This window comes from Phoenix dactylifera, chromosome 8, assembly GCF_009389715.1.
Source record: "Phoenix dactylifera cultivar Barhee BC4 chromosome 8, palm_55x_up_171113_PBpolish2nd_filt_p, whole genome shotgun sequence".
Classification (NCBI taxonomy): domain Eukaryota; kingdom Viridiplantae; phylum Streptophyta; class Magnoliopsida; order Arecales; family Arecaceae; genus Phoenix; species Phoenix dactylifera.
Window position 1 is genome coordinate 20,642,264 of NC_052399.1, and position 22,446 is coordinate 20,664,709.

Genomic DNA, 22,446 nt, shown 5'->3' on the forward strand with positions numbered 1-22,446 from the left:
TGATGCACATATCTAAATGCCTGAATGTGAAACTTTTACCAATCCGGCAGAAAGATGGGTGGAGATATGAGATACTAGGTCTGTGTGTTGCTCATCACTGTAATCTTGCAACTTTTCCTTATGTAAAATTGTTCCTTTGTCAAGCTTCACATAGAGTTTTTGATAAAAGATCTATATTTCTATTTGAGCAAAATAAACCTTTTTTTTTGTGGAACATGTCTGTGGTTTTTGAATTTAAACCATATTAATATGATATAGTTGACATATTATTCTGGTATCCTTATAATGTACGATAGTGAATATATAAATGCATGTATCAACATCACTAGTGTTTTGTATTTCTATTTGGTAATATAATTTTTTAAAAATATTTTAATTTTTGAAATAAAAATTAAGTAAGAAGAGGGCCTAATTGCTACCATCTTGATCCTAAAATGTTAAATATTTGATTTAGGTGGGTCCAAAAGTCGATCTTATTTTTCTGAAAATTTAACTATATAAATTTCAATACGTCGAGATTCCTTCTATTTGGAGATTAAACTAGAGAGAACCACTCTTACAATCATGATTGTTCTTTGTATCGTACAATGTCTATGATTACATATGCCTCATTGTGGCGTATGCAGCATGCTATTGCATCTAATATGCTTGGGTAGCCAATTATGGATGTCCTTTTTATAGGGATTGTCATGGTTGCAAGTTCAAATACTTGGATTCAACTAAAGATAGGAAATTTTTGACTTAGCTCTCACAACACGTCCAAGATGCATTTTTGTGTGAGGGCTTATTCTAAATAGGTTGGATATGAGTAACACGAGAGCAAATCAATTATATATCGATCAAGTATGGTTGCACCGTAACCATGAACAGGAAAATAGGAAGAATTTTATTTTTAGAATTTATCATATATTCTTCTGCACTTCAATTTTTCTCCTTTTTATGTTATTTGGATGCCTAAATCTCTCATCTTTTGCTATATTTTTTATTCATTATGAAGTATATAATTGATATGTGTTGCAGTAAATGAATTGGTAGATCGAATACGGATCCATATAAAACAAATAGCTTGCATTTTGGATTGTAATTTTCAACTTGGTTAAATGGTTAGTTATGAATTAAGGAATTTTTTGACCCAACCCAAACCTCATCCAACCCAACCATGGCCACCTCTAGGTTCAGCTTAAACTCGAGAGTAGCCGAACTCTATTCTCATTACCAACCCTTTAAAATTTTCGCCTAGTCCAGTATTTTTTATTATTTTTAATGGTTAGTACAGTATTCTTTTGGCGGCAGTCTACCTCTAAATACCCATAATGCTGCAAATTTGTGAGCTTGCGCTCCGCTATTTACTCAATCTTGCTTCCAACCACATTTATCTATTGACTATTGCCCACCAATATTTGGTTCTTTTTGGATAAAAGCTTCACTATGTTTCTTGATCTTGTGAGGAGTTCCCTAATATCTTACTTACACATCACATTAGTTGAAATCTTAGAATTTTGCTTACTCGCAGGTCATAAGCCTATGAATAATGTCTAGAAGAAGCTTGCGGGTTCCTTCATGATGCGAATTAAATTGTGATGCACCTAGAAATTGCTGCATGTGATTTGAAATAATAAATATAAATAAAACTTTGTCTACAAAACTTTTTGAAAATTAATTTGTAGAAAGCTTATCTGGATCGAGACATGTGAACAATACTACTTTAAAAACATAATTCGCTTGCTACATGTGGGTCTGCGGCGATCTCATTCCCAGCATACAATAATCCGGCTCAGCCCGATCTTCCTCTAACCAGAACGGTCGTTGAGAGGCTTGACCTAAATGACTTTTTCAAATGCCCGAAAAAAGAATGGAAGAAGAAACATCGAAAAAAATGTGAAGAATTCTATCTCAATGGAATAAATAAAACAGAGAAAATAAAGAAGAGAGTGGAGAGTGACCGATAAGATGTTGTGTTTCTGAGGTACGTGATATTTTGGAAACATCACATCTCAGTCAGAAACTGGCGTTCTCTTTCGAAGAGTAAATATCACATTCCATTCGGAAACCAACATTCTCTTCCGAACAGTCACAACTTATCTGGAAAAAAAAAGTCTAAAAAAAATAATATTTTAAAATATTAAAATCAACTAAAATTTAGAATTTAAAACTCCAACACTACATGGGTGCCATCATGGGGGCCAGTTACCATGTTCGTTCTGTTGGGAGTCCCATCATGCATGTTGACGGCGTGCCTCCTGCAGCATTTGCTTAAAAGAGGAGCAAATTAGGGTGTCTACTTTGATCAGATCTCTCAACGTGAACTCCTATTTTCTTTGGTACTGGAGAAAGGTTCCTCTTCTTCACGACATACACGCTTTCACCAAACCAAATCGGATTGCTTGAACTGTTTTTAAGTGAACCTCCCCCTTTAAAAATTTCATCCCAAAACATGGCCTCCACTATTTTGTGTTTGAACAACAGAAAGAATCCCTCTTCAGCTCCTTCCCTCCTTCCGTCCAACTACGTGCAAGTGATTGGCTTTCCCAGAAGTTACTAGTGCATGTCGTTTATTCAAAAAGATGGGACCAACATTGATGATCCAATTGATCAACACTGTTTGAATAGATTTAAGCAAATATTTGTCTAGTGAAGCGGTATACAATCTTTTTTATCCCTTTTTATATTTCATGATCTACATATGGATTTATTTATTATAAAAGAACCTACGGCAAAGTCCACTTAAACCCGGAAATGGGAGTGAAGATGTGATACCCGGGCCCATGGACCAGGCCCATCCGAATCCGGGCCCATCCTTCTTCCCGCACGCGTCCCGTTTCTCCCATCGAGACTGTGCCCAGCTCTCCACTCCACCCAGCGGCACACCTCCTTCTCTTTCTCGTGCGTCCACCCTAAGCCAACGTCTCCCATCTTTTCTCTCTCTCTTCTTCTCTTTCTCTTACATCCTATGGCTCTCCTCCGCTCTTCCATCCAGTGGCCTCCCATCCGGCGGCTCTCTTTTCTCTCGTAGAGAAAGTGAGAGAGCTCTGCTCTTCTTTTCCACTGTCTTCTTTGTTAAGAAAAGGGCCTTTCTCCCACTCTCTGTTAAGAAAGAAAGAGGGAAAAGGGTGCCAATTCCTCCTTCTTTTTTTTTTTTTTTTTTTTTTGCTGAGAACGGGTTCTCATACAGTACTTGTATGAATACACCCAATAAAGTCAAAAAACACTAGCTCACGGAGAGCCAGTAGCAGCTCTCCCTCCCCCATCCAAAAAGTGTACCCTGAATGATGAGCCGCGAAGGCAGCCACCCAGTCGGCTGCCCCATCCAGTGCCAATTCCTTTTCCACATTCTCTTATTCCCTAATACTCTCTCTCTCTCTCTCTCTCTCTGTGTGACCAAGCCCAGAGGGGCTTCTGTTGTGCCATCTCCCGTCAGGAAACAAAGATGACGCTAATGGCCTATTTTTCAGGTACAACAAGCATTGGTGTGAAAAGTAGAATTTTTAGAATTTTAGAAAAAATTATAATTTATTTTTAAATATCAGCATGCCATCAATTCTGTACCTATGTGTAGTTTTGAATTATTAGATGCTAAAGAATTATGGTGAGATACTTCGGCTATTGATATCCATGGGGCAAGTAACCTAATATTTTACGGTATATTTTTTTAAAAGAGCGTTAAAAAAATATATAATTTATATTATTTGATAAAATAATTTTTTTGATTTCTATTTCTGTTGAGCATGTTATATTTTATTTTTGAAAATGATATAAGAATAAAATATATACTTTATATTCTAGAAAATGAGTTTTTCTGAAGCATAACATGTCTTGAAAAATTTAGCTAGGTAACTTATGAAAATATTTTTATATGTCTATATTCAGAATAGCTAAGAACTAATCTAACTCCGTTTATGGGATTATATGTTGATCTTGCTGACTTATAATATAAGAAAGAAATTTCGACATCACATCATCGATGATCAGACTAATAGTACTTCGGCACTATTATTTGTTATGTATTATTCATTATCTAATTCATACCACTAATTTACGTAGCCATAGCAAAATCCTATATTCTCTAAAATTTGATAAGAATGAAATTTGACTTAGTGATATATTATTGTATTTAATTTATCATACTCTAATTCACTTTTAAGTGTTATACTGTTTACTTCTTTTTCATATTGTGATCTATAATTGATTTTGAGTATTGAAAAGTGGATTAGATTATTTGGGGCATTTAGATATAAATTTTTAAAAATTAAAAAATATCTTATTATTAATTTAAAATTATTGTAAAATAATAAATTTTGTTATTTATATAGATTTACATATTCGTACAGTTTTACATATGGCACCTATTACGCTTTTGATTCAAGATGTGACGGACGATTGATCCAATCTTCTCTCCGAGCTGTGGTCAGCCAGCCGACCCCTCATAGCCCAGCTTACAAAGGAGCGAATAACACAAAGAATCTAAGGACAGGCTAACACTTGATTCGCTTTATAAAATTCAACTCACTTATTCTCCCAAGTTGGTCCCACGAATCCACGATGGATTTTTTATCAGCCCATGCAGCAACCGATTGCGGTTTGTCAGGCTATCAGAATTGCCCGGGCGTCAGGCCTCATTTATGCTTTGAAATTAGCACTTCAGGTGGAGTGCATCGCCCATGGCGATTGCTTGCAGATTCCGCCGCTCTCCTCCCGAACTCACGTATTGGGGAATGGGTTTGACCAGGACCCATCTCTAACTCCGCCCTCGTCACCCCATCTCTCTTTATTATTATTATTATTTTGATATATAATTATTATAAAGTTTTATCGAATTTCAAAATGATTTTTTTTCCGAGTTACCATAAAATTGCTCCTTCTCGCATCATTCAAACGGCAAGCAAAAATTCAACTTAGAAAGTTTCTTATTTAATTGACAAGAAAACTACATATATTTACATAATTACTTCAAAAGGAGAGCCCCCCACCCCCCCCCCCCCCCCCCCCCCCCCCCCCCCCCCCCCACCCCCCCCCACCCTTTCTTCAAAAAAAAAAAAAGGAACTAAACCGTGAAGAAAGAGGAAACAGGGAAAAAGATAAGAAACTGAGGAAAAGAAAACGTTAAAAGAGCGTGTAGAAATACGAAAAATTAAAACCCATTCCCGTCCAGGAAAGAGTAAGGATAAGGCCCTCCACGGCCCACCTCCACCCCTCCGACACCGGACGCCGGACTGCCGTAAACTCCCACCGAGTCAACGGTGTTGAAGAACGAGTCCACGCCATCCACAGCGAGGAAACCCCCATCGAACTCAACCGGAAGCGACTGAAAACGGCCGTCCATCCCCACCTCCACCGGCGCCGCCTCCAACTCTCCCCTGTTCCCCTCCAGCCGAAGCCTGGCCCTCTTCTTCCCTCCCTCGCTCGTCCCCATAAAACGGTGGAGCACGAGCGGGTCCCCCGCCACCTTCACCAAGAACGCCAGCATCTGCTGCGGCCGGCGCTCCGTCTCCTGCACCCGCCGCCGCATCCGCTGCACCTTCTCTTCGATCTTCCTCTGCTCCTCCTTCAGCCTTACCACCTCCATCGCCACCCTCTCCTCCTCCTCCTCCTCCTCCTCCTCCCCCCTTCCCCCTCCTTCTCTGCCGCCGCCCTTCGAGTTGCTACTCTTCCGCCGGACGATTCGCGGGAGAAGATGCGTTTGTCCTCTGAGAAACGATGCATGGGCGAACTCCCATCGATCCGGATCCACCTTCCGAAACCCCTGTCAACAAGACCAACTTTAGCCAATATATACGGATCTGAAAGATGTCGGAAGAACTTCGAAGACAGGAACTTGTTGCCATATAGTGGCATGTTTGGCTATTTCCATAGGATTGGCCGAAAATTTTATAGGATTCAAGAATGGAACCGTCGATCCAAGCATGGTCCTGTATCAACTAAATCCTACTCAGCCCAAATTCTATATATGGATAGATTTTGTTTTTCCTGCAGCCTAAAAACTAAGAACTGAACTGGATTTGGACATGTTTTTAGAAAATATACGCTAGATATATAGCCCAAAAGATCCGATTCCTCCATAATTTTCAACCTAACTTACATAGGTGTTGAGCTGGCGGATGAAGCTAGAGAAGTTGTTGTGCTTGAAGTGGGCGGAGAGGAGGGTCTGGGAGAAGACGAAGGGGTCGGCCACCACGAAGCTGTTGTTGTCCTTCCCCCATGAGATCACGGAGTCCGTCGCCGGGTCGTTCACCATCCTGTACGTCTTCACTACGAAGGGAGAGGCCACCTGGACGCCTCCGTTACTGCTGCCGTCTTCCATCTCCAAATAAGCGAACTGGGGGCAATGGGGAAATCGCTGCCCGCTTCCCGGGCTTACAAAGGCAGTAAGAAATAGATGATGCAAGGTTGTGAACTGGGTCGCTTTTTTTAAATAAAAAAAAAATGATGCGCGGTGGCGGGGGATGGGATGCCTTTCGCGCGAAAGAAGTTGGAACGGGCGCCAAGCCCATCTGGACCCGTGTCGCCTCTGGACTCTTCGGGACAAGTCTCGCCCACGTAAAACGAATTTAAAAACAAAAAAAAAAAAAAAAAACATTTTTCACTCCTTGGTGAAATCCGTTTGACCTTTTGCTACACTTGGCTGCTGGAAACTAACGGTGGGTCCGACTTGGCATTCCTACAGAAGATAGACACGTCATCGAACACGATAAACCAGTATATATTTATGTTCGGCCTTTGGGTTCGGTGGCCCGGTCCAGGCGTCACATCGATACGGGGAGTGTCAGAGGCGAGGTGGTGCAACCTGGTTGGCCCACTACGTCATGGGCCGGGGTATGGAGCAATCCCCACCGCCTTTACCTGGAAGGCCCAGCTTTGGCGCATCGAACACAGAACACTGTGTTCAACGGTTCAGCTTTCTACAACCGGGCATTGAAAGTCGTACCAGCCACTGGAGTCGCAGATGTCTCCCAGTGGAAATTCCTTTTCTTCCGTTTTATGTCATAGCCGTTCGCGTACGTTAAAAAGAGAGCAGGATTCGGTTGGGTTTGGGAGGCACGTGGCGTCACGGACGACCGCTGTTTTGGACGACTGAGATTAGGGGCTGGCTGCTTACGATGGGATTATTGTATAGCTTAACATTAAGATATTATTTTATGAGCGTCACGGTTCTGCTTTGATGTTACGGTTGATTGGTACTTTCTATTTTTTGGAGTGCTTCTCCCACGTAGCTGGAGCGTTAGTGCGATTTCGTGGGACCATCGGATCTAATGGGTGTGACTGGAAAAGCTCGAAGCTTTCCTTGCTCTTCTTCTATTAATTTCCAAGAATAGTTAAATCGTGGATTTTTCACTTTTATCTCTACACAGGTCTGATTTGTTCTAAAAATCGAAGAGGAATGCCAACTTGCAGACTTCTCTTTTGACCACAAAAAATTGTCCGTTGGTGAATATAAGATAACAATATTTAATCGATAGAACTTCTTGAGTTGATAAAGCTAGTTACGAGTGACACGAATTTCTGATTCATCTTGGCCACATTTCTTCTTATTCTATTTTTTTTAAAAAACAAGCAAGACTTCTGGCCGAAATTTTTCCAGCATTGAGAGGCTAGATTGTGGCCACGCCAATCATCTTTTCATGTCAACCACATCATATAGAAACTGAAAGTGAGTAAAGGAATGAAGGGCAGGTCTCCCTCATTAAAGAAAAAAAAGAGGTGGGAATTCACGCCAAAAATAACATGTTATATGGCAGAGAGCAATCATGTGTGGCAGATTGAGTTGAACACAAGTAGTTCATATAAAAATAATAAAAAAAAAAGAGTCAAATATTCTTAACCAATGTTCTAGAAATAATCATTCACCAGCACAACTTAAAATATCGAATGGAGGAGTAGGCATGAGATCCTTGATTGCAGCCCAGTTCATAAATGTCATGATTGGCCTCCCGCTGCCAATGGTCTCAAAGGAATTCACCTTTTAGTTGACTGGTCTCTTCTTTGCAGTCAGAAGGAACAAAGCAGGTTATGGGCTTATGGCAAGGTCTGGGAGAAGATCAGAGACTTCTATTCAACCTCGGAGGAACCATCTTTGGTCTAATCTCCTTTTCCTTTCTGATTTCTGGTGGCATTGATGGAGGTTCTTTTCTTTTTTCCCCCATACACCTTTGATCTGTATATTATCCCTCTACATTCGCAAACCTTATGTTGTTTTCTGCTGTAAATTGCCCTTATGATTAATAAACTTGGGTGGTTAATGGAGGTCGACCTCCTTAACCTCCATTCAACTCAAGAAAAGAATCTCATGAAAATCAGATACCCATTATTCATACAGACCTAGTCAACTAGATGAACGTTTTAGAAACTCTATAATCTGCCAAAAATTTAGTGAATATGAATCAAAACATAGATGCTCAACATGAAAACTCATGAAATCAAATTTATTCAAGAGAACAATATAAAGTCTGGGAAGTACACAAACTGCAAAGTGCTGATTGAGGAAGCTTTTGAGAAAGCATCTCCCCAATGGTCGATTAGCTAGTTTCAATTTAAACTTTATTGTTTTGCTGAGAAAAATAACCAAATCAGACCGTAGTCAAGAGGTGCTTGAAAACAGAAACAGAGAAAGTCGGCAAATCCTAGTTTCTACCAGTACGAGAATTTATGGATATTTTTTGTATAAGTAAGAAAAGGAGTCTTCTCTCACCATCAAACTCACAAAGAATGAGAAAAATACATGCATTACATCTCACAACAAGATTTGATGCATTAGGTATACTGGAGCCAAGTGCAAGTAAGGTATGTACAGATTGGGTAGCGCAAAAAAAGTAATAGTCCCAATCCTCCACTCAAATTTTGAACTTAAAGACCATCATTAACCTCTATGAACTGTCTATTTCTATTTGGGCACCAAATCTCCATCCGTTTGGCAAAAAACCCCATAACCCCACCAAATTCTGAACTTGGAGCTAACCTGTGTTACTCTTCCAAATTTAGTTAGGTAATTCCCCCTAGCCCCAGCAGAAATTAGGAAACAAACTTTTCAACTTCCTACTTTATCCTATTTGTCACTGACTACTTCCCTCACGTTATTATTTTACTTAATAAAAGCAGCTAAAGATTTTGAATGGAAGTATTACAACTGAGACACAAACATCTCATAAAAAATCATATATAATGAACTCTTCCTCTGCAACTAGAAGGTGAGATTAAAAAAGGGTGGGTCAAAACACCAGACATTTTCACTTAGCCCACTACTAAATGAATGACTTGCTTAGAAACCCTGCACATGCAAGTATGCTATTATTGGAAGTGCACGAGTCTTCCACCCTCAACCTGCTTCATCTAGACATAACTTTCAATCCTCCTTTGCCCATAAATCAAGTTATCAAGATAAATCAAAAGTGAATTTCATAGCACATCGATGAAAGTAACGTGGACTAATGGAAGACCAATTAAACAAATTAAAAGGAATAAAAATGAATTACTATAAATAAGACAAGATAGATGAACAAGAATAAGCTAATACTCACACATCCACAGGCTCATACCAAAAATACCCACAAATTAACATGTCATGCTCAGTTTTGAGGATTAAAAGCAGCCACTGGGCTTCCAGGAAAACCAAAATACCAAATGGAACAAAAAATTAATCAAATGAGAATTCGTTCAGCTGATCATAGTAACAGTAGAGAACTTGATGACAGCAGCAGGGAATTTAAGTATTTCAGGAGATAAACCTTCACTTATAAAAGTTCAATAGATACCATGCAGGCCTAATTGGACAGGACATCCATTCTAAGGTAAACTAAATGCCCTCATAGAAACAAAGAACCCATAAATAATACAGGACTATTAAAAAAAACGGGAGACAAAAGCTTCGTGGCAACCTAACAAATTGCCCTAACTGCAATGCAATAATAATAGAACTCACACTGATGAACATCCTGACATATAATAACTAAAACTGCCCACAAAATGATGGAGAAGGTTGTACTAGCTAATGCAGAATGCGAAGGTTAGTAACTGAACTCTGCTGTCACTCAAAGCTTGACTTAGCTACACCTACAGGAACCTTCCTGTTAGGTTCAAAAACATACTTAATAAGTGAATCTTTGATGGACAGCAATTCAGGAAACTCATTCTTCAGCTTTGACGCATCCATCTCATTGTTGCTTCGAGGTGCAACAATAACTTTGGCCTGCTCTTCAAGTGTAAAATTGACCCACTTAAAGCTAGAATCCATATAGGTCTTGTACATCTCTAAGATCTCATTATGGCTGATGACACCAGGATTGGTGAAATTCCATATGCCCCTACAGTTTCTCTTTGCCATCTCCACTGATATTGGTAGAAGCTCGTCTAAGACAGTCATGCTGTTTGGAATGTTCACCACTTTGTTATAGCGAGAGATCTTTGTAATGAAGTTGCGTGGATTATTAAGATCAGAAGATATTGGCATGCGGACTCTTAGAGTGCAAACGTTGTCGTATTCTTTCAAAAGTTCTTCAACCTGCATTGTACATAAAGGAGAATTCAAATTAGCTACTTAATACATATAACTAATTATAACTGCATAGACACTTCGTAAAAATAAAGGATCAAATCCTAAGCTTGTCCAGGGTCTTCTAGTAGTTACCATTGCTTTAGTCTTTGAATAAAATGATCCAATAAAATTTGGCTTGTCTTCCTCCCTGAAGCCAATGCCTGACCCTTCTGGATGTACTGCATCATACTCAAATATACACCCAGTAGCATAATTCATCATTAACAACCCATGCTCCCTGCAAATATCAGCTAGAGTCAAAGTACCCACGACATTGGTTCGAATCGTCTCAGGCTTGTGAGACTCACACCAGTCAACATTAGGTCTTCCGGTCACACCAGCAGCATTAAAAACATGTGTTGGCTTTGCAGTTTGAATATCCGAAATGAGCGAGAAACGCTCTTCCAGGCGACCCTTTCCATACACAAATGGTATACCTTGCTTCTCACATATCTTCCCAAGAAGGCCACCAATCCATCCAGTCCTTCCATAAATCAAGAACTTCAAAGATGGCTTCAGCGATGAACCACCAGTGTTCTTTGAAGCAGGAATTGCCATCTTCATCGGACTAAAAGTATTAGTTATCTGGGAGACCATGTTCTTGGTATTTTCAGAACCATCAAATTGTCTTCCAATTCCAGGCATCATCAGCATCCTTGGATGAGGCAACAGTGCACCAGAGACATCACCCCACCAATCAGGATTGGCTGTATACCATTCCATCGTCTTTTTCAAGCCCTCTTCCCATGTTGTCCTCTCTGACCACCCCAAATTCTTCAGCTTCTGATCATCCAGAAAGTACCTTTGATCATTGAAGGGCCTATTGTCCACAAACTTGATAACTTCGTCAGGGTCCAATGAGAAAAGCTTACAAATATCCTTCGCAACATCAATCACCCTCCTCTCTTTCTTTGTCCCGATATTATAAACATGCCCGACTTCTCCCTGGTGAAGGATGACCTCAAATGCCTCTGCAACATCCTCGCAGTAGAGATAGCTCCTCACATTAGATCCATCTCCATGAATTGGGAGCGGCTGTCCTCTCATAGCCAAGAGGAGAAACTTAGGAATAAGCTTCTCAGGAAACTGATTGGGCCCATATACGTTGTTTCCCCGTGTGGTAATAACAGGCAGACCATAGGATCTTCCATATGCCATAACAAGCATCTCAGCCCCAGCTTTGGTAGCAGAATATGGGTTTGTTGGGAGCAGCTGAGATGCCTCATGATTTCCAACCACAGCATCCTCATCAGTCTCACCATAGACCTCATCTGTGCTAACATGGATGAACCTTCTGATCTGGCCAGTGAGCTTGCAGGCCTCAAGGAGCACATGGGTACCATAGATGTTGTTCTTTGTGAACTCAAAAGAGTTGCCAAAGGAGTTGTCAACATGCGTCTGAGCCGCAAAGTGCATAATGGTATCAATGGACTCAGTGATGAGGAGGAAGTTGACGAGGTCTGCACTTGCAATATCACCTTTGACAAACTTGAAGTTGGGCGATGAACGGGAAGGAAGGAAATTGTTCAGATTAGAGCAGTAGTCAAGCTTATCAAGAACCACAATCTTGTAATCGGGGTAGTTTCGGATGAGGCGGTTGGCAACATGTGACGCAATAAAGCCAGCCGCCCCAGTGATGAGGATGTTTTTAGGTGTATGTGCCGCCATCTTTTTTGTTGCCAAAACCAATCCTGCAGAAATCACAACATGCAGAGCAGCGCATTCATTATTCATATAGCACGAAATTCACTGCACAAACAGGTTTTACAAACCTTTTCCAAGTATTCCATGAACCTTGGACGCATATCCAAAAGAAAAAAAACCATACATTTCAATCAGATCTTTTATTCATCCATTATGTTAACATAAGAAGCCGATAGATCATCCATTATGCTGGCGAGATTGAAAAACTGATATTTTGAACTTTCAATAACAATCAGACATAAAAAATAAAAAAAAGGGGGAATCTCAATCAGAAGCTGTTGGGAGATATATATGAGCTAACCTCAAAAAGCTTAACATTAGGTTTCGTCATATGGGACCCAAAAATATACTACTCTGTAAGCAAGTAAAATAATAAGGAAACGTAGGTCAGAATAGCCAATGTCCAGAGATTCTATCTCAAGTCTCCACTTTGAATAGTGGATTCGTGAGTGCCGGAACTGCATGGCTTATGAACATCGTAACAAGTAATCTATCTATGTATCTACATCGTATCGCTCCAATCTAAGATCCAGAAATCCATGAAATCCGCACAAAAAAAAAATCAAGAACACGGATGTTTCTATCGCTAATCAACAATCTCAAACCCATCTACCAAGATCAAAAACCACCGCACAGCAGTTCGAAACATATCACACGAGCCAACCAAAGCTAATCCAATTAAAGAACATAAAAAGATAACCATATATGAGGAAAAAGAGGAAAAATACAAACCCTGGAATTACCTTGTCGCCTTCTGGGATCAAAGCATCCAAGAAAACCAGATCCAAGTAAGAAGTGACGTAAACAAGAAATACAAAAAGATTACCATATTCAATCACACTTTACAAGCAAAATCACCAAGAAAAGGAACGAAATATTGCGTTACATGGATTCAAAAGAAAAGAACGATGCTCAGATCTAGGGCATTAAAAGAAAGGAAACTTTTTGCGGTGATCGAAACTAGACGAAGCAAAAACAGATGAAGAAGCGTAATGCGAATAGCTTTAAACATCCACGGAGAGATCGAACAGATAAGAAAAGAAAACCTTACAGCGATCGAGAGACGAGAAGAGGATCGCGGGAGGAAGCGGTGATCTTTCCTTTCAGACAGGAGCGGGGAATATAAGAGCGCGGGCAGAAGAGGGAAAGGGTGGTAGGTAGGGGAATGAATTAAATCGAAGGGCAAGAGGGAGATTTCCTTTCTTTTCTTCTATTTTTTTTAATGAGAGCTGGGGGAGATATTCGTGCCTTGCGCGCGCTCTCACATCAGAGAAGGGAGAGAGAGAGAAGGGGAGAACGATCGACCGAGAGAGAAAGGGATGAAGACGAGGTGGTTAAAAGCCCCTTTCAGACACGTGTGAGGGAGCGCGGGTTGGTTCTTTGCTATTTCTTTCCTAGTTCTATTTCTGTCTTTGGTTTTTTTTTTTTAGTCTCTCTTTTTTTTAATTAGCCACACTAAAATAAAAAAATTTGTGCTACCTTATATTATGGCTCGTGCCACAAGATTAATAGATAATTAGCAATTCAGATGGATGGTGATGAGAGACACCATAACTTTTTTTTTTAAAAAAAAAAGAAGAATTATGATGAGGATTTGCTATGAGGTGCCTAAGTTGAAGAATTTATGAGATTCTAACACAAGTTATGTGATGGTTCAGCTGAATTTGGTATAAGTTGCTGTTGCACATTAAACTGCATGCCACTTTATTGGCAAGCTATAATGGCTCATTATATTTATTGAAATGCTGCATTTATATGCAAGTTGTTAGAATCAAATCCCAATAATAAATAAAAATTTACTTCTAAAAAAAGATACGAAAAAGTTACAATATCAATAGAAAATCATATAATGATAATATAGGACGGTAATTGCAACCATCATAGAAAGGTGATCAAATTTGTCTCAACTATAGTTATCTTTCAAAAATGGAATGCTATGTTTCAAAAGATGATTAAACTTGTTTCCAGCAATATTATCCTTCTAAGAATGAATAGGACTGCTACTATAATTGTTTCTCATGAAAACTTGATAATGATTGGATATATGTCAACCAGCTAATAGCATTGATTGGATTAGTAATAGTAAGGGATATGCACCAAGTCTCTAACCGGAGTGAAGTGTTCTATGTTGCTAGAAATCGGGTTATATATTTTGCGCAAAAAAAAAATCTTTTTTTTTACATGGGTTCATCTACCGTGCATAGGGCTGCAAATGGATCGGGTCCATCCATGATTCGATCCGACCTGACCTGCATAAGATCCGATCCAACCCAAATTTTAGGATCTGCGGAGCCAGATCGGATCCTAAATTTGGATCCGTTCTATTTTCGGGTCAGGCCGGGTCCACCCAATTTTGATCCGGATCTGGATCCGATTCGATTCTTTTTTTTTGGTCAGTTTTTTGCTATTATATAGTGAAACTTTAAATATAAAAATACATAAATTCGAATCCGACTTAATTCGAATGATCCGTCAGGTCAAAATTTATAGGCATGGATCTAATCTGGTTTTCATCTGAGTTGAGTCTGGGTCCAAAATTAGAATCCGAATAAGAAATCGGATCGAAGCGGAGTCACTCAGGATCCGATCCGACTTATTTGCAGCCCTAGCCGTGCATATCTCAGTACATTCCAAACTTCTTTATCCAATCATCTGAATAAATTTTAATGGTGGATTCGTTAGCAATGCGGAGCAACGGATAGTGGTATCTCTTATGAAAATTAGTGCGACATGTATTATGGTTGATTTTGGGGATCTCGGTGGGTGAGAAAGATGCCATTCCCGGTTCATTGGAGGGCGAAGAGGAGCACGTGGTGCACCCATTCCCATGTAGTACCTCTGCCCACGCTTGTCAGGTAGTGGGACTGGATGGATTCTCGCAATCTTCTATCCACATTTAATATTTTTTCTAAATTAGTAATAGCTACTGATATCGGATCTTATGAAAAATAAAGACCATCGTATCATCTGGGTTTATTGATTTATTGTCGTGTTTCTTTTTTCTTACTATTGGTTAATGAGACTGATAAGAGATTTTCTAGAACTCATTCGGTCCGCGAGAAAAAAATTTTCATCAAAATATTATATTTAAAAAATAATTTTTAAAAATATAATATTTGAAAAAAATGGCTATAGCATATTTGATTAACTATTAAAAAAAGGTACGTTTCAGAATAGTTTTTTTTATAGAAAAGTTGTGTGAAATATCTTTATACCAAGATAAAATTTTCTTATGTATTTTTTTTTCACGAAGCATGAAAATTTTATTTATATAAAAATGTTACTTTTTCATTTTTTTATAAAAAACTTCAACCAAATTAACACTGCAAACGAGCCAGGTTGACTCGTGACCCGACCCGACCTGCTTAGACCCCGCCCGACTGTTTTGGAGGACCTATGGGATAAAATTGGACTTGTTCTATTTTTCGGATCGGACCTGTATTTGCTAAATTTAGATCCGACTCATTTAAAATTGGATAATTTTGAATTTTTAATTCTACGATCCGTCCTGATCTAACCTAATCTGAATCTGTAAAATTATTTGGATTCACGGAGTGCAAACAAGTTCTATTAAGACTCAACCCAAGCTATGTATCCCTATGAAAATTGAAATTATGCCCGGAGAGTCAGAGGTCAAAGATCCAAAACCGAGCAGGCATCTATTATTAAATGAAGGCCCAGTTCACATTTGGCCACACAGTGGCACAGCCACGATGCAGTGGAGCAAACAAAATGAGTCGCTGATTCTACCGACAACGCTTTACCAATGCATGTGATTTTGGCGCGTGTGAATAGAGTAGCTCCAAAAATATGGTGGGTAGGTAGGGAAAGATAACAAGAGATGGCCACTTGGAATTTTTTTATTCCTCCATCTGGGTCTCCAGATAGAGTTTCTAGAATAAGAAATGAGTTTAAAATGTAGCATGAAACTAGGGATAGAAATACATAAATATAATCCCAATTTATAGGTGAGAATATTCACAACCCCAACTTATTTTACAAGTTTTGGTTACTTGGTAGTGGCAAAATCTAGTAAATTTAATCTCATGCCCTTGATATTTATTTTATATTTTCATCATATTATTTCCTAGTGAGCGGCTATTTAACCATGCAATATGAGTTCTAAAACAAAAGAATAATTTGCACCACTATATACTGCAACCAATTATAGTATATTGCTGATCACATGGGACTTACTTCATGATGGTTGCAAAAGATATTTCTTCTAAAGTATTTGGACATTTTATTTTCAAATGCTCACGGATGTATTTACTCTATCTTGATTTAATGATTCCGGTTTACTAAAAAAATTAATATTAATAATTTTTTTATTGTCATTTATGCTCAGGGGACTAGACTCTATTGATGCTCTTTCCCTTCTGCCATCTGAAACTTCATCAAACTTGATGCAACTTCAGATGGAGAAGGGCCTACTTTCTTAAAAGATCTTTGGATTTGGTCATCTGAAAATAGATCTATTGTGATCTTGCGACCATCGATTTGCAGTTCACAGGGGTTTCCCAACAAGTTCGTCATGCTCCGCAAAGCATTGTTTTGGTTCTTTTCCTGGCACTCTATTCGAGCAAAATGTTGATATTTCTTCTCCTTCTACAGTACTTGCCATTACTCTTCTTCCTCTTTCGGGTTGTCCATTTTAATCTTGCAACTGTCTTCTTAAAAAATAAAAAAATATATATAAGTAGACCGGATATTATAAATTTAAATTACAAATTTACATTTTCTTTTGCTCTGGATGGTATTCTCAAGGTCCACGTTTTTTCCATTTCTAAGGAAAACACCGTGGACATGCACCGGCTGGTGACCGTTGCATATCCAGAATGCTGTCCAGTTCACCTATCCCATTCGCAATACACTGCATTCATCTCTTGGTAGTCTAGTCTCCTTCACTACCATCGCATCACTCCCTTTGTCCCTTCCATTCCATTTTACAAAACTCCCCCTTTACAATAATAGTTGTTATCGTTACAAATAATATGAAATTTTTCGCGAAGATCCAATTCCAAATCGGACCCAACCCAAATTTTAACCAGACTCGAATTTCTTAAGTTGGATCCTGGTTATACACGAATCCGACCTAACTTGAATTACTTCTTGGGTTAAAAATTATAGCCATATATTCGAACCAATCTGATCTGCTCTTCTATTGAATTTGACCTCGATGCAAAATTAAAATCCGTATAAAAAATCGGATTGGATCATGATCGCTTATGATCCAGTTCGATCTGACTTATTTACACCTATAAACCAAATAAGATATTTTTTTATTTCTTATTTAACTTTTTTTTTTCTCTACAAACCAAACAAATTCTTGGATGGTATTCATAAGTTATAACTTTTTTTTTTCTAAATTCCTTTTCTTTTAATAGTAAATCGTCAAACCACGCGTTGCAATTTCTCGTCGGTCTCCAACACGAACCCTTTCCCGAGAGGGCCGGTGGGTGCGGATCCTCATAGATTATTGCCAAGGGACGCAAGATAGCTGCCAAAATCGTACGTTGATTAGCCTGGCAACAGCGTATACGTGTCCTGCTCCCAGGGTAGGTGTTATGGGTGATTTGTGGGGCCAGTTACGGGATAACGCATCAAATTGGGACCAGTTCAATAATTAATTTGGGCCTTCACGTGATCAAAACGTGCATGTGACTGGAACTGACGAGGCATCGTATAAATTTAAAATAGTCTAAATATTTATCTAATATAATTAAAGTAGCTAAATTTATTTAATATATTTTTTTATTGGTGAAAGTATTATAAAAAAAGTTCTTCAAAAAATTCATGAAGAAAAGTTTATTGGATCTATAATTACTATTTAAATAACTTTATAATTTATTAAAATTTTTGTTTGCCTGCAAGTACAACAAGTTGTATCTATCTCGTGGAAAGTGTGTGAGAATTATTGATGTGCATGCCATTGCATTACTCTTAATGTAGAGTTTCTAAATTAGATTTGTTTTTTTCTTATGGTCATGTTTCAATTGGGCTCATTTAATCAATTAGCTGCAGCCAAGAAGAGAGGATATGTCCATAAAACAAGTCGGACACGTGTTGACGATATAGCATACACGAAGGCTGGCCAATTGTTTCGTTAATTAAGTTTCGATATCACGAGATAATACAGTCATTTTGGTTTGCTCTCATTTTAGATAAGGTGACCTTGATTTATAATAATATGTGATTTCAACTTTAGACTACTAGCCACTATTTTTTTTCCTAATTTTTAGCAGCCGCATTTTGACATTCAATCAAAATAAAAATATGCATACTCGGAAATAATTTAACTAGAAACATTTAAGTTTGCCAGCAACATTCTTGATAATTTAATGAGTTGCTTGAATGTAGCACAATGCGGTATAGATGATAGAGAGTGAATAATGGTGAGATCAAAATGGTATTATGGAAGCTTTCGATCAATGCTCCTCATGAAAGTTGAAGTAATGGTTGGCACAACATGACTTAAACTATACTACGAAGTTGAGTTTTCTTCTTTTTTCCCACTTCAAAGTAAAGTTTTTTTTTGTGTGTGAGTTTTTGAAATGGGAGGAGGTAGTGTTACCACCCTTTGTTTTATTGATAATGATGTTATTCACTGCAAAATAGAGAGAAGAATGGATGAATTGACATCAAATAATAGTCCAAGATGGATGAGGGGGGTGGCAATTACTTCGAGTTGGTCCGGATCAAATGCAAACATCATTTGTTTATTAAATGAGTCAAAATTCTAAACTTGGGTCGGACCTTTTTAATAAACCAACTAGATCGGCTTAACATATTTAATAGGTCAAATTTATTTTAAATATATCATACATATCTTTGAACATGCCTTAAACATGTTAAATGGATTAAGCAGGTTGACCTAATCCAGCTATTAAACAGATCAAAACAGATTAAACCGGCTAGCTAAAAATATGAATTCAACCCATTGAGTCAACGGATTAGATTAGACCGGTTGATCGGCCATGCATGACGTGGACCCATTTTAAATCAGATGGAGCCCATGATGTCCTAGCACGCACCGCAAGCCCGTCCTAGTAAAACTTTGGGCAGGCCCTATCATATCCGAACCCAGCCATTGTTGGGCCGGCCCGGCCCGGTCCAGCCCTTCCGGGCCCATATAGGACTACTTTGACTGGGGAGAGCGTCTTTGATCTGGAGATGGTAGGCTACCTGCGAGAAGGTACTCATCCGTGAATCCTCCCTTCGATATAGCTTCTACAGCGGGTGAAGACTCGCGAGAGCGGCGAGCGAGCGAGAAAGCGAGACATAGAACAAAGCGGATCGATGTCCAGGTATAAGCTGAAGAACTATTTCTGAATTTATTTACCAAGATTTCATCTTTAATATAATCCCAGTGTGACTTCTGCATCCCTCGCTCTTTTAATTAAGCAAATCCGGTGAATTATAGTGCTGTTATTATTTTTGATCAAGTGGTTTCTCGCCCACTTTATTTAACACCTAATCTTATCCTTGCTTTGTTATTTAAAGGGATCATCAACTCGATTGAAGGTCTTCTACTCATTTTCCTGTTATTTCCCATGATTTAGGGCTGAAAAGTTGTATCATCGTTCCAGTTTCCCATTTCTTCGCTCTGTTATGCTGTGAATTTATATGTATGTAGGTGTTCTTCTGGTTAGTAAATGCATCTATTTGTTACTCTGCTGATAGAATTAGAATTTTCGAAATTTTAATTGCTACTTTGATTTATGTTCTCCTTGTTGTCTGTCAAGAAATTTTATTTTCCTTTACCTTCTTCGTTGTCTGTTTCCAAAGCCAATTGCTTTAAATTCCCCTCGTATATGTTGCTAATTCAGTCAGTTTGTAATAGTTTCAGTAATGTGATGGGAGGGCACAAACCAACCAAGCCATTCCATGACACCCAGAGATGGAGAGCAGTTGCTCTGGCATCCTTAGTTCTGGTTTTGGTTACTTCCACAATAATTATTAAAGGAAAACCCAGCTCCCCATCTGGTGTTTCAAATCTAAAATCGAATAGCTTTCATACTTCTATCCAGTTCCAGCCTTCTGTGGAGTTCATGAATGGTACCAATTTGATATGGCAAATACCCAAGTCACCCAAGGCTGTTCTTTTCCTAGCTCATGGCTGCAATGGCCAAGCTGCCAACTTTTGGGACAAGTCTCCTAGCTGCCAAAATTGTGTCGGATTGCCTGAAGAGAGGCTCATCGTGCTCCATGCTCTTGAACGAAGATTTGCAGTCCTATCGGTATCTAGTTTGGGAAGATGCTGGTCCTTTGGGAAGGAGAAAGAAAACGTCAAATGGATTATTAAATGGTGGATTGAAAAAAATAAGCTCGAGAAGCTCCCTGTTACAGCACTTGGGGCATCTTCTGGTGGTTATTTTGTTTCTGCACTTGCTGCTGAGATAAAATTTAGCAGCATTACGATTATGATTGCAGAAGGGCGGTTTGATTCTATGGCGATACCAGAAAGCTACCCACCCACCCTTTTTGTCCACATGCCTAAGGACCGCATCAGAGCGGAGTTGATACTAATGAACATGGAAGCTCTAAGGCAGAAGGGAATTCCTGTCAAAGAGATTAGATGCATGCAGTTTCCTTTAGCTCCAGAGCTATTATCTGATAAAATTCCAGGGTTAGACCAGACCTTGTCTGTTAGGTTGTTTAAGGTTTTCCATGAGAAAGGATTCATCGACAAGAATGGATACATGAGGAATGATGGGCGGGCCATTCCATGGAAGCAAGCTCTTATGCAAAGGAATTTGTTACTGAAGAAGCATGAATTGGTCAAGCACATTGAAGAGGAGCTAAATCTTGCATTTGCATACCATGAGATGACCAGTTTGCAGTCAGATGATATTTTTGACTGGTTTGAGTCTCACATGAATTGACTAATGTTTTTTAGTCCTCAAAGTTTCTGTATTTCACACTGCTGTCTCTCCTTCCACTGGGCATGACATGATATAGGATTTTCCATAAGAAGATCTCCATGTTTGATAAAGGCATCATAGACTTTGTTCCTTTTTTTTTTAATTACAGAACATTTATTGGACAAATGTAAAACCTCCAGTGAAGCTAGAAGTAAGATGCGCAGATTGTTGGGTAGGACAGTGTTTCTGAGTCTAACATGCTTTACAGAAAGGCTGAAAATGGTTACTTGTTGATATTAGACAGTTATTCTACTTGAATGACAATTGTTTTGACGTGTCTGTTTGTGTACAATTTGTCTTATTTATCTGAAGAGGAAAAATGCAAGAAGCTTTCACTTGACTATTGTATTGAAAATTTCTTTGCTTAAACATTAAATAATGATTGTGTAGAAATCTACAGTTCTGGTTCACATGACTTTTACGTTATTAATTTAAACACAGTAGCGTGTCATTTAATAAATATAGTACCACAAATTTACCAACATAGTACATGGAGAGCATATTATTCGTAAAGTATGTACAGACCCATATCTTTTCATATATATCAAATTTGAATGGTGTATTACAATGTAAGCCAGTACTTGTCAATAACTTGATATATGGTAGGACTAAGATATAGACAAATCTACCCTATTGGAATGAATTTGGTTGCTTACTATTCTCTGCCAATTCTTTTGATACTTTTTTGAAATTCTTCTCTTTATTTTTTGTTCTAATTTAATTTTATATTAGTTTTGCCAGTGCTAGAATCCATTAGTAATGCAATGCATATGTATATTGCTCTTTTTATTAGCAGCAAACACACCTTTGGTATAGCTTAAAATCTTGAACTTCTTTAAATGGAATTAGAAGTAGTGCATATGCAAAACGAATATGTTTATTCTGTACTTAGTATGTGAACTGTGTCTGTTGTTCTGTTTTGCGCCAGTGCTTGCGGCGTGTCTGCACAGGATGGCATAAGATTTCTGACCGGTTACTAAAATTAACGTGGTATGATATAGTTAAATCCCTAGTTAGACCTGTCTTTACAGAATAAATCTTCTTAGTTTAGACGTGTCTTTATAGAATAAATTTTCTTAGTTATGAAATTCTGAATGAGCGGCCATGGAAAACCCATTGTAGGGAGAGGTTATTAGGTCACAGATCACAAGCTAGGAAGACAAGACTAGTTCTGGAGCTTTACTTAAAATGACGATCTCATTTCAAGTTACTAGCACTATTTGTCCCTTTTTGTGAGAAACAGATTAGGCATGCCACCTTCTGAGCTCAACACCAAAACCTCTCCCTAGTGCATGC

At 38.6% G+C, this 22,446-nt stretch overlaps 3 protein-coding genes across 5 annotated transcripts; 1 reads left to right on the forward strand and 2 right to left on the reverse strand.

Moving 5' to 3' along the window:
* Window positions 1-5,049: 5,049 nt before the first annotated feature.
* On the reverse strand, window positions 5,050-6,475 carry LOC103711026 (heat stress transcription factor C-2b-like). Its single transcript, XM_008796998.3, has 2 exons — window positions 6,077-6,475; window positions 5,050-5,740 (listed from the first exon to the last, which is right to left on the reverse strand). The coding sequence occupies exons 1-2, from the start codon at window positions 6,296-6,298 to the stop codon at window positions 5,129-5,131; spliced, it is 834 nt and encodes a 277-aa protein (XP_008795220.1). The 5' UTR covers window positions 6,299-6,475; the 3' UTR covers window positions 5,050-5,128.
* A 3,150-nt stretch (window positions 6,476-9,625) lies between these two features.
* On the reverse strand, window positions 9,626-13,484 carry LOC103708634 (trifunctional UDP-glucose 4,6-dehydratase/UDP-4-keto-6-deoxy-D-glucose 3,5-epimerase/UDP-4-keto-L-rhamnose-reductase RHM1). 2 transcript variants are annotated; one of them, XM_039129220.1, is made up of 3 exons: window positions 13,273-13,484; window positions 10,616-12,213; window positions 9,626-10,489 (listed from the first exon to the last, which is right to left on the reverse strand). In XM_039129220.1, the coding sequence occupies exons 2-3, from the start codon at window positions 12,188-12,190 to the stop codon at window positions 10,016-10,018; spliced, it is 2,049 nt and encodes a 682-aa protein (XP_038985148.1). In that variant the 5' UTR covers window positions 12,191-12,213; window positions 13,273-13,484; the 3' UTR covers window positions 9,626-10,015. The 2 variants fall into 2 exon arrangements, with proteins under 2 accessions (XP_038985148.1, XP_008791880.2); XM_008793658.4 differs by having other exon boundaries at window positions 13,278-13,482.
* A 5,917-nt stretch (window positions 13,485-19,401) lies between these two features.
* LOC103708619 lies at window positions 19,402-21,487 on the forward strand. 2 transcript variants are annotated; one of them, XM_008793639.3, is made up of 2 exons: window positions 19,402-19,533; window positions 20,070-21,487. In XM_008793639.3, exons 1-2 carry the CDS (start codon window positions 19,526-19,528, stop codon window positions 21,109-21,111), a joined length of 1,050 nt encoding a protein of 349 aa, XP_008791861.1. In that variant the 5' UTR covers window positions 19,402-19,525; the 3' UTR covers window positions 21,112-21,487. The 2 variants fall into 2 exon arrangements, with proteins under 2 accessions (XP_008791861.1, XP_008791869.1); XM_008793647.3 differs by having other exon boundaries at window positions 20,076-21,487.
* Window positions 21,488-22,446: the final 959 nt, after the last annotated feature.